At 40.4% G+C, this 12,643-nt stretch overlaps 1 protein-coding gene across 8 annotated transcripts in view; it reads left to right on the top strand.

Moving 5' to 3' along the window:
* Positions 1–12,200, top strand: part of thw (thawb) — a 137,657-nt gene extending 125,457 nt beyond the window's left edge. For 7 of the 8 annotated variants that reach the window (XM_067759189.1, XM_067759191.1, XM_067759190.1 and 4 more), the window contains exons 4-6: positions 7,332–7,378; positions 7,526–7,795; positions 7,857–12,199. In XM_067759189.1, the coding sequence (XP_067615290.1) occupies positions 7,332–7,378; positions 7,526–7,795; positions 7,857–11,450 (3,911 nt within the window). In that variant the 3' untranslated portion in view covers positions 11,451–12,199. Of the gene's footprint in view, positions 1–7,331; positions 7,379–7,525; positions 7,796–7,856 lie in introns of all 8 variants that reach the window. The other variant, XM_067759192.1, reaches the window with a different exon arrangement.
* Positions 12,201–12,643: the final 443 nt, after the last annotated feature.

The raw sequence follows: 12,643 nt of genomic DNA, 5'->3' as shown, positions 1-12,643 counted from the left end.
CCTCACTGTTCGAAGGCCCAGGCAAAAAATCATTATCAATATTCGTTGCTTTTGAAATTCGGCTTAAAATTTGCACATGGAACAACTAAAGACTCTCCTGAATTAAAAAAAAATATCTTAGTACATCTAAATCACTGGCCCCCTTAGAAAGCCCGGGCACGGGAGGAATCCCCCATTCCCCCTCTCCTCTCGTTGGGCCTGGTGGTCTGTACTTATATAGACGACCCTCAAATCGAACCCTACCTCTATACAGCAGCAACCTGATAGCCGTTATCGTTCTTACAAAAGATGACACCGGATTCAAAACCTTGCGACTGTTGTGAAGTTTTGTGTTAAAGCTCACGCTCCTCATACTAACGTCGTTATGCCTCTAATTTTTTTCACGCACTGTTGTTGCTGTTGTTGTTGTAGCGATAAGGACACTCCGCGAAGGCCTTGGGGAGTGTTATCGGTGTTGAGTGTTATCGATGTTGATAGTCCTTTCCCGGATACATATCCGGTACGTTCCGGTAACAAGCACCAAAAAGGTACTATCCCGACCATCTCGGGAACGATTTGGTATGACCACATGCAACCTTCTAGGCCATACCCCCCTCTCACCCCCTAGATTCATCAGGAGTTCAGGGTCGCCAGAGCCTCGGGTGTTAATGAAACAGAATTCGCCACGGGTAGGTGAAGTTGACAATTCGGTTGGAGGAGCTATATATTAGGTTCCCTGTCCCATATAACAATATGCGTGTAGTGCTCCACGTCCAAAGATTTTTTTCAAGATTCGTAATTACGTTGGAGCAAATATTCAGGATGCAAGCTTTTTAGCGATTATAGTAAAAAAATATACAAAAGCAACAAACAAAATTTTGACGAATTTTTAGGAAGTATTTGAAAATCACCTAATTTTTTTAAATTTTTTTTTTAGTTTACAGTTTACAAAGTCTATACAGCCACGTCCCATACGAAAAACAGAAATAGCCCATTACGTTTAAGTAATTTCCGTAGTATAAGGTATATATAAGGTTGCTCATATATGATACACGAATGTAGCGGACACGGTACAAAATTGCTAACATGAATCATATATGATGCATGGGCAGGGAACCTGATATTGCGCTGACAACCCCTTGAATCAATTTGGTATTTTATTCGTCTCTTATGACAGGCATACCTACTGCGGGTATATTCTAAGCCGCCTAACCCGTGAGCGTTCAACGTTGCTCCCACTGTTACTGTAATCCGTCGGGCTTACTAATACTCTCAGAGAGCGGGTATGTGAGTCGAATTGCTAAATTCTTGGCGATTGCAACCTTTTAACCAAGGCTCTTCAAAGTAAAACTGTGACTGTGTTGGTAAAAATATTATAAATACGATGGTTTCGTTTGCGATTAACGCGCAACTATGTAAGACGTACGCACGCATCTTTGTTAACATGCATCTATAGACAGCAACCATTGATGTATCAAATGTGTTATTGATAATTTTTAACCTCTAGACAGCACTGCTTGGGTCAACTAAAATTATGCAATAAATAGGTATCTGCAATTACGTTAAAGTGCAAACTTGACCTAACAACCCGTGTATGGGTTTATTTCGCACGCTGACAATTTGCGTGAACAAAATCAAAAAAAAAACTTTGTTATTTAAAATTTGCCATTGTACATTGATACTTCGTATGTCAAATTTAAACTGCATCAAAATGACTCAGATTTATGAATATTTTTGCGCAAGACTTTGACTCTTAAGTAAATTTAGAAAAAAATGCACACCGAAAATCATGGAAAACACATTGCATTAAAAATTAAATAATAAACATGCACATATTAACATAACAAAATATACAAACAAAAAAATTTTACAATAAATAGCAGCAACAACACATGCCATCCAATTAAAAATCAACCGACACCAAATTCGAGGCTAAACAAATTAGGCGGCTGCGCAACGGTCATACCGAAAATCGTCTGCAATCAATTTTTTTTTAGCTGCCGCATCGTAGCACCGAATCGCGTAACAAATTAGTTATAATTCAGTTGATTAGTAGATATGTATGCAGGGCCGGATTTTAGTGGGCCACCGACAAATGAAAAAGACTTCTAAAATTTTTTTACAAACTTAAAATTCTAGAAAGTGAAAGAAAAATATAATCAGAACTGAAAAGAATTTTTACTCAAATAAATGCAACTCAATTGACCGCATTCAAAAGGCGAAGACCGACGAACTAGACAAGGTTTCTAAAAAGAACATTTCCGACTCATTTGGCAATTTATAATAGCGTGCAAAGAAGTTTATCGAAGTTAAAGCAGAGTATATTGAATAATAAAAAAGAACTATCTCCAAATGTACACTGGTTGTTTTTATTTTGATAAATTTTGGCTATTTTTGGAACAGAGGGTGTAGAAGCCTTCAACTATATTTTGACTGCTATGCGTTTAGCGAATAAGTCATTGCAAAGTGAAAAGGCAAATTTGAAAACATGTGCTTTTTTGTACGGATCGTTAGGAGAGAGTTTAGTTTCATTCCGTGAAAAGTTCAATGATTTCTAGGAAAAAAACAAAACAATTATTACTTGGTGTAGGTTATACAGGAATCGTAAAAGATGCTCGTCGTAGAAAAACACAACTTAATGATGGAATGCTCCAGAAGTAGAATTTTCGCCTCGTGATGATTTTAGGACAAGGGGTTTCCTCCAAATCATCGACAATCTTCACAGTGAAAGTATATGGAAGTTTCAGAGAGATTTGCATTTTTCATCAGCTTTTCTCTAAGTGATGGAAATCTTCACGAAGCTATAAATAAATTAGTTATTTTGATTCTAGAGATTTTGAAGCATTTTTCATTGAAATGAAACAATTTCAAAGTTACGTGCACTCCAGATACACTGATGCACAAAAAAGAGATAGTCATTTGTATAAGATTCTAATGGAATATCAATTAGCCGATGTATTTCCTAACACAGAAATAGCTCTTCGGATTTTTTTAACATTAGTGATCGCAAATTGCTCTGCCGAACGATCCTTCTCGCAATTAAAAATAATCAAAGCTGCTGAAAGAGCTACAACGCGACAAGAGCGACTCGAGATGTTAAATATACTTTGCATTGAGTCCGATTTATTGAACAAATCAGTATTGATGATATAATTGATGAATTTTCCGAAAACAAATGTAGAAAACGACATGTTTAAAATGTAGATAGTAATTTTATTGATATTATTACATTGTGACAATCAAATTTTTATGAAAGATATAAGTTTGTATTTTTTAATCGATAAAGAACGGAACGGACGTGAAGAAAGGGCTACCAAATTGATGGTTGCTTAGGGCCCCGTTGAGGGTTAATCTGGCCCTGTATGTATATATACTTATTTGTGGCTTAATTATGCAGATCGATTTGCGTGAGTGCATGTTTGATGTGTGAAGATGAAGTCAAGTGAATTTTTTATTAATATTTTTTTTTTTCTTTTTTTCTTTTAAATTTGTGCTACCAAAACTTTAGATAATCCATGTGAATATTCGATGATTTTTGGTAATAAATTGAGACATAATTAGACATCGCTTGGTGTATTCGGGTATTTATGAAGAATACCAGCAGGCTTGTGAAAATTATTAATAGAATATTCGAAACGTTCGATTGTCGATTTCGATTCTGGTTTGAATCGTTGCTTTTCGTTTATAGAAATGAAAACGAATTTAAAATCATATCCGTTATTGAAATGTTGACATTTTAGCTCACGGCGTAGTACGTGTAACTCGTCACTGTAACGTGTTACACATAACTACAAGGTTAAGTTGATATTAGCGCCATCAGGCACCAAGAAAAAACTCAGTAAATGGACATAAACCAAAACAGTACAACTAATTCAAAAACAATGCGTGGGAAATTGATATAAGGGAATGCCAAACAGAGAAGGGTAAGCCAAAGGAAAAATAACGTTAAAGATTCTTCTACAGTAACAATGATAGTTATAGCTGCGTTGGCGGTGATTATTTTTATGGCTACATGTAACGACGACTTCGGTTCTATGCACCGGAGCAACTCGAAGTTTTTCCCCACCAAGAGCTCTCATTTCAGTGTAAGTTAGGTTAGGTTGAACTGCCCTGACCATGGTGACATCACATAGACTGGATGAGCCCGTAGTATTACCAGAAGTTTGTTTGAGAACCAAACTGAAAATCCATATCAAAGGCCTATGTTATAAACTAACTACGTCTTCTGGGCCGAGCACAAGAAGCTTTCAAGCACATATTCCACTCGGTGCTTCTAGATCTGACGGCAATATCATTCCTAATAGCTGGAGTCTTAGCCTGGCAAGCGCCGGTCACGAGCGCAAAGCGTGCTCGATCGCATCTTCCTCCAAAGCGCAATTCCTACATCTGCAATCACTGACCAAGCCTAATTGAAAGTCATGTGATGCCGGAAGGCAGTGTGCTGTCGGAATACCCGTCATAAATCTGCAGTCCTCTTTTTTTAATGATAGGAGTTACTTTTTAGTCTAAGGTCCACTTGGTCGATCATGTGCAACTCTCGCCTTCTCTTAGATTCGCCCAATCTAATTGGGACGTACGGAGCAAGCTTCGAGGGATGAGCCATTTTTATCTGTGACCCAATATAGATGTATGCCTCTCCCTATCCCGATTCTTTCCAGGGACTGCTTACACTCGAACACACTTTAAGATGCTATGCGAGATTATTGCGTTAATTGCTGCTCGGCTGTCATCAGAAAAGTTAACGCGGCTGCAGTTTAAGCTATTCTCTTCCTGTGTTTCTACTACTTTGGTTACGGTTTCTACTTCCGCCTGAAAAACGTTACAGTGTTCTGGCTACTCGAAGCAGCTATTTATTTCCGGATCAGCACAGTATACAGCTGACCCTACTCTTTCCACTACATATGGTCTTGATATTTTTCTTCTGCGCTTTGGCGGTCAACCTAATATTATATGACCATGTTTGTATATCCAAAAGCGTTCGATTCATTAAGGAGCTAATTGTTGGAAAGCCCTTTGCTTTTTGACATTTTCCATGTCATCTTCGTAAACCGTTAGGTTGACGGATCCCTTGTCAAACCGCCTGAGCAGTTGGTTGAGGACCAGCGTCCCCAGCAGAGGTGATAACACAATAAGCTATGGTGTGCCCCTGTCACTATTTTCGTGAGCCCTGTACAACCCCCGTTGTGAAGTTATCTTCCTGCAATTTAATATGCAGGTGACTCATCTCGTTATGGATGGATGTACTTCAATGTAGCTAAGGCCATTTGTTGAATCTAATCTCGGCCCATAGAAATGGTTTTACTGCGTGTACCAGAAACGAATTGTTTAAAGGATGGTCACGCTCATGCCAATGTGTCACGTGCAGAGGATGGTTGCATCGAACGCGATATACTGAGCTAGAACCCAACATTCGTCGACCCCGTCATTTCTTTGAAACTTTTGTAGCACCTTGCTGTTTCTGTCCCAGGATTTGCCTTAGTTTGAGCCTTAGCGCCCCCATGACTACCTTATAACAGCAACGCTGCTCAGCGAGCCACAACAAGTATCCGCTGTCGCTCGCACCCAAGGGCGCATTCAACTGAAGTGTAAAGCAACATCGGTGCGGTCAGGCGATGCAAATTAAGAAGTTAGCATATATGTATGTACATCCCCCTGTCATCTGCCGCCCTAGGGATAATGCCCTGATATCAGTATTCCTCTCACTTTTAATAACTTAAACGGCGGCGTTGCAACGAGTTATGGTTATGGGAAGAGCACATTTACTCTTATGGTTAAGGTTATGGTTATGGTTACGGTGACGGATACGCGCACTCCAACAGTAACCGTTACGATTTTAATCAGTTTTAAGTTAAAGTCACGGCTGCGGAAAAATTTAAGGTTATCGATAAGATTTCAGTTACCGTCTCGAACGTTACAGTTTCAGTCACGATTTATATTAAAGTTACGAAAATGATTACGGTTGTAGTCACGAATTCCATTACGATTACCGTTATGGTTACTGTAAAAGTTATGATCATGATAACAATCACCGTACTGTGTCACAGTTATGGTCACTATTAAATTTTTGGTCACGGTTACAGCTACATCCAAGGTCACGGTTACAGTTACGGTTACTACTACAGACAAAGCTACGATTACAGTTATGTTCACCGTTACAGATAAAGTAACGATTAATAGTAATGTTACGAATATTGTTACAGTAGCTATGGGACTTCAGTTACGGTGACCGTTACAGTTATAGTCACGATTACAGTAATCGGTAAAACAACAATTACGGTACCTACTAAAGTAATGGTCACTATTAAATTTTTCGGCAAGGTTGCAGCTTTAACCACGATTATGATTACAGTTACGGTTACAGTTACAGCGGGATGGCCTTCAAGGTTTCATGTGGTAATATTAATCGTTCCCGATATGGTCGGGCTTGTACCTTAATGGTGCTTGTACCGTAGCGGATCTGTATCCGGCAAAGGACCATCAACACCGATAGCACTCCCAAAAATCTTCGAGTGAGAATGGGAGTCGTAGTGGGAGTGGGCAAACCTATTTTTGGATCAGACAATTGATCAAAAATCACCACCTTCAAGGCCTTCAAGGTTTCATGTAGTCATATTAATCGTTCCCGATATGGTCGGGCTTGTACCTTAATGGTGCTTGTACCGTAACGGATCTGTATCCGGCAAAGGATCATCAACACCGATAGCACTCCCAAAAACCTTTGAGTGAGAATGGGAGTCGTAGTGGGAGTGGGCAAACCTATTTTTGGATCAGACAATTGATCAAAAATCACCACCTTCAAGGCCTTCAAGGTTTCATGTAGTCATATTAATCGTTCCCGATATGGTCGGGCTTGTACCTTAATGGTGCTTGTACCGTAACGGATCTGTATCCGGCAAAGGATCATCAACACCGATAGCACTCCCAAAAACCTTTGAGTGAGAATGGGAGTCGTAGTGGGAGTGGGCAAACCTATTTTTGGATCAGACAATTGATCAAAAATCACCACACCAAAAATGAATTGCACTAGTTCGATCATTTTTCACCAAGTTAAGCTAGTAGAAATAATTGAAAAAAATTCGAAATTCCAAAGCAATTATCGTTCAATTGGTTTGAAATTTACAAATCATGAAGACCTTTTCCGGAGAGTATGAGTTGCTATGGAATACCCCACATATACTTTTGTTTCTTAGCAAGTTCAAGGAACGCTCAAAATGTTTACATAATGTTGATTGAATTCTTAGAAAAGCTACAAATACATACACACACATAAACTTTGTAAAAATAGTTCCGAGTTCTCTTAACATAACAATTTGTTTAAATACTAACTAAACTTTAAATTTTTTTATTTATAGCTCTCTTGCTCGCCGCATTTCTCAGTATCAGCAAAGCCGAAGCAAATGTAAGTGTAGCAGCTCAATAAGGAGATTTCCAAAGTTCATCACCTATAAACTGATTTAGATTTTCACTCTCTCTCTACTCCTCTCATTTCACTTTACTTCTTGTAGATTCTCTTACTAGTATTCTTTATCTTGCATCTCTTTTGCAGAGCGATAGTACACCGGCGCGAGTGTTAGCCAAACAAACTGGCGCTGCACAGTTCGAAGAAGAGCGTTTAGAGACGCACCCGAATTGCGATGAACACAAACATCATTTGAAGAAACGTGCCTCAGACGAAGATGTCGATTATGAAGTGTATCAGGGTGTGGTCGGCAGACCAGGCATTGATTTTCCCATCTACCCGCGCATACCGAAGACTTCATTCAGTTGTCGCTCGTTTGGTAATGGTTACTTTGCGGACATGGAAACGGATTGCCAAGTAAGACGCAGCTTCTTTTAACGATTTTCTAATAGTTAATATGGCTTTCTGATATTTTCAGGTCTTTCACATCTGCGAGGAGGGACGCAAGATATCTTTCCTCTGTCCAAATGGTACTATCTTTCAACAAAGTGAACTCACTTGCGACTGGTGGTTTAAAGTAAACTGTCTTGGCTCACCCGGCTACTATGCGGACAGCGCGGAGATATTGAACAAACAGCGTGTGCAGCGTATACGTCCCTCAGTACCAGTACAAGGTTTTAATATTGTTGGCGGTGGTTTAAATATCAAACCGAGAGTAACAAATCAAGTGCCACGCTCACGTCAACCTCTTAAGCCGGATCGACGTTTCGATTCAAACGAGGAACAACCTTCAGTGGAAACAGTGGACTTTGAAGATATTTCCGGAGAGAAACAGCTGAAGGGCGAGAAGACGCAAATACCGGCGAGTATTGATAATAATAACAACAACGATGAAATACAAAACACAGCGGAGAGTGGGTCTTTTGTAGACGGCCGAAGACGTAATAGTTTTGGCATTGAAAAGCCGAACGCGGAGACAGTGGAAACTAAATCAGCAGAGGCGCGTGGACGAAATAATGGCAGAAGTAGCGCTTACGTAGATGGACGCAGAGGTAATGCAAATAATAATGTGGAGGGAAGTAAAAATGGAAATGGCAGTGTCAAAGAAACTGGTGCCAATGCTAAGAGATCAGGGAGCAGAAACGGCAACGGAAACAACAACTCCGACAACGGCAGTGCTGATAGCAGCAGTGAGCGGTCACGTGGTGGCTATAATTATCCAAAAGCAACAACCGAGCGTGCGCACGACAGCAAACGTGGTCAGCAACGCTATCGCGATGAAGGAAAGCCGTATCCCAGCTCAGCAGAGTCAAAAGAAGTGAACAGCGAAAGTCACGAATCAAATAAGAAACCTTCCTTACTTGATAAACCGTCGTCACGGCAAGTAAATCCGGCAGAGGTACGCGCCGCCAAAGCGCGCTCTGGCTCAACGTCCAAAGCTGAAACAGACTTAGATGAACCAAAATATTCGACACGTTTTGTAGAGCCACGCGTACAGAGCACGACACCATATCACTCAGCTGGCACATATTCGACAGCACGAAGATTGGATACCACACATAGTACACCATTCTATACACCAACCGTACCAACAGTCGCGAAGTCAAAGACTACAGAGGGCAAAGGATTTTATATTAAAGGTGCACCGGTTGCGGGTTCAAATATTGTAGCTTCAACACCGAATCCCAATCGTTATAATGTCGGTACCGAGACACCAAATGGTAATAGACGTCGTGCAAGCTTACAGGAAAGCGCCACAACTGCGAGTATCATCACAACGCTACGCCCACTTATTATAGGCCTGCGACATCACGATTCATCTGGTGAAAGACAGAAAGTTGATGCACCACTGCAACGTTCACGTAAACGCCTCGAGTCGGCGAGTCTGATCCCAACAACAACCGCACCTGCAACCACTGGTCCTACGTACCTGCCACGCAACTCTGGACATCCAAAAGCGATTAAAAATGCCGGCGGCGATGACTTCCTCTCTGCGCCACAACTTTCAGTCGAAGGCAGTGAGGCGGTACAACGCAACGTGCAAGAAATGATTAAAACCATAAATTTGCTGAAGAATAAATTTGATGATGTTGATCAATCGAAATTCCGAGGGCAAGCGCGTGAAGGTTTAGATATTCCACCGTCCTCCGGACCGGACGCTTTAGTCTCACTCGCCAAATATTTTGAGGGTGAGCAGAAAGCGGCAACAGCAAGTAATTTGCTTAGTAGCTCAGACAGTACTGGCACTAACTTGTCGAAACAACTGAATGCGAGCGCGGAGACAGCTGATGCGACCACGAGCGCCACACCAGGCGTAAGTAAAAAGGCGGACAATATACGCGCCAGCTTACTTAGTGAGCGTACAGTCAATGGTTATACGAATTTGTTCGGCCTTGAAGGCGCCGCCGGACGGCCGACAACTGATGTAAACATTACACCCCGTGATGATAGTCCAACGGTTACGGCGGTTACTAGTAATGGAAAATTCGCTTTATTCCCGCAAATAGGCACTACTGGTGCTACAATTAGTGTGCTCGCTAGCAAACCCGACTCGCGCAAAATAGCGCAAGTATTCTCAGAAGCAATCTCAAGTTATTTGGAAGATCCAAAAACATTCCGCGCTCAATTGGAATCTGTGCGTCCAACCGAACCAACCATAGTCAGTGGTAAGCCAAACTTTGAGTCTATTACAGTGACCGACAGATCACTCTTTCAATCAGGCACCGGCGCCACTTATTTACCAACACAATTGCCATCTGCTACAGACGCACCTGTGACAGCTTCAAGCATTGCAGCTGAGATTAACAGCAATTTTGACTTTTCGACGCAATCAAATGAAATTTTTAGTACCACAGATGTGCCAGAGACGACTACATACAGACCGCGCGGTGGCAGTGGTAGACGTGGGCATAATCTAAGAAAACAATTATCTGCTGAACTCACATCACCACTTGCGGACTCAAATGAACACGACGAGTTTCTACATGGGGAGCATACACAATCGTTTGTGATGTCGCGCGCAAATTCGAATGCCGCGAGCGCAAAACTGAATGCCGCACAAACAACTGAAAATCCATGGAATCATATTTCACAAACCGATTTCATCGATCCTCTTACCATCAATGATGGTCTTATGAAAGATTCACGCACAACAACCACAACCGCAGCTGCAAAGGAGACGACCACGCATACGCCAGCCACAACTTTGCGCGGTCAGCTTAATGTACTATCAGCGGAAGTGAAACCTCCGAGTGCGCGCAATATTGGATCATATGTGCGCGTTGGCTCAGCTGAAGAAACCACACGTCATTCCGCTGCCGCACATGAGGCGCCGGAATTCGATACGTGGCAAGAACTTTTCAACACATACAATTTGCCACAGGAGTCGCTGCCATCGAGTAATGGTCTGCAACGTATTGCGAATAAACTTTTTGGCGGGCTCAACGAATCAGAAGCGCTGCATCTGAAAAATGTAATGCAACAAGCAGAGCACAATCGTCAAGTACTCAGTCTTTTGCTCTTACTCATACAGACATGCGATGATCAGAATGGTCGCGCCTTGGAACGTTCGCGCAAACATCTATTGAATGCGCTTATTGATATGGATAGCAAGTCAACGCAAAATTCTAATGGAAAATCCGCGCATTATAAAGTCGATCAGCTTTCAGATGCAGCAGCGGCAGCTTTAGTGAGCTCATCGGGCAAAGCGTTGGTGCCATCACAGTCAGTGGCCACTACAACATTACGTTCTGCTGAGACTACACTGCGTCAATTAAGCACAACTAATTATCCATCTGTGGGTAGCACAACAATGGAGGCTAGCGCGGCAGCAGCTTCGACGACAATTGGTGCTGTTGTTACGCAATCTAGCGGCGGTATTGAATCAACAACAAAGTTCGAAATACGTGTTGAGGATCCGGAAGAAGAGAGCACAACTGCAGCTGTTCACGGTGGAGGTGGTAGTGGCGGCAGCGGCAGCATAGGTAACAGTAGTGCGACTTCGGATGAACGAGCGCTCGAGCTGCTCAAGTCATTATATTCATTGGCCTCGAAATTCACGAGCAGACGATAAAGTTGTGCGCTTTGTTGATCATACAAATCAAATGGTAAACTAGTTCTCATTCATGAAATGCGTGAAATGTCGCGAGTCGCCTGTCGCCTGAACACAGTCGTCAGTCGCTACTTGGCTGTCGCCACATTTAACGTCTACTCGCTTATCGAATACTTCGGAATAACTAATTATCAAGCGAATACTTGTACTTTTATTTCTTTAGAACTTTTATTTTATGTTAATTTTGATTAATCTATTTATTTTTATAATTTTTTTTTTTTTGAATTTTTGTTTTTTGTTTTTGAATTTTTATTCTTCTTTGTTTTTTTTTTTTTTTATTTTAGCAATTATGTATTTTTAAGTGGAACAACATAACAGTGTACTATGCAGAAAATAATTTTGGAAATTGTATTACATATCATAATTTTTTTTTTTTTTTTTTTTTTGTAAATAGCATTAAGTTATGCATGATTTTAGCTCAAACAGGCAAAGAAAGTTGTGGAAAATCAAAATACTCATATAATTTGTATACGTATCCTCAAAAATGAGAAAAATAAATAATATCATATTATGCTTTTCCATATTTATTTTTTGCTATTTAAAAAAAAAAAAAACACAATAATATAAAAACGCCATTTTTCGTTGAGAATTTATTTTTTATTTAAAACAAAATTCTATTACTGTCGACGCTCTTTGTAAATATTTATTACCTACTAGAAAAGAAGCAATTTTTTGCGGCACTGTAATATTATTTTTGAATTTATATATACATTGAACGAATAAATAAACGAAAAAAATATAAAACAAAATTAAAGTAAAATATTTGCTTTAACGAAAAATAACTTAGAGCTTAAGGTGAGTACTAAATTCCGGGATGGGTACATATCCATGCCATACTGAAACCAAGAGCCTTAGATACGTGAATCTCTGGATTCAAAGCGCGCCTTTAAAAGATTTGAGAATTACAGCAGCGAGCACGAAAAGAGCAGTGGTCAACATTTTTTGCAAATAAGTTCTTCTTTGTTTTATTCACGACAATTTAGAAAAAAAAACTTTTTTGAATTTTTAACTGAAATGAAATATGCTAACTTAGCAGAGCTGCTCAACCCCTACACACTTGGAGCACTGTTGTTTTTAATTTGCCCTGATTCATAGGCACAGCTCCAAATGTACACTTCAAACATTAAAAAAAAAATTTAAAGCACTCCCTGAGT

The sequence above is a fragment of the Eurosta solidaginis genome, chromosome 1 (genome assembly GCF_040869045.1).
Source record: "Eurosta solidaginis isolate ZX-2024a chromosome 1, ASM4086904v1, whole genome shotgun sequence".
NCBI lineage: Eukaryota > Metazoa > Arthropoda > Insecta > Diptera > Tephritidae > Eurosta > Eurosta solidaginis.
This window is presented reverse-complemented; position numbering and strand designations above follow the sequence as displayed.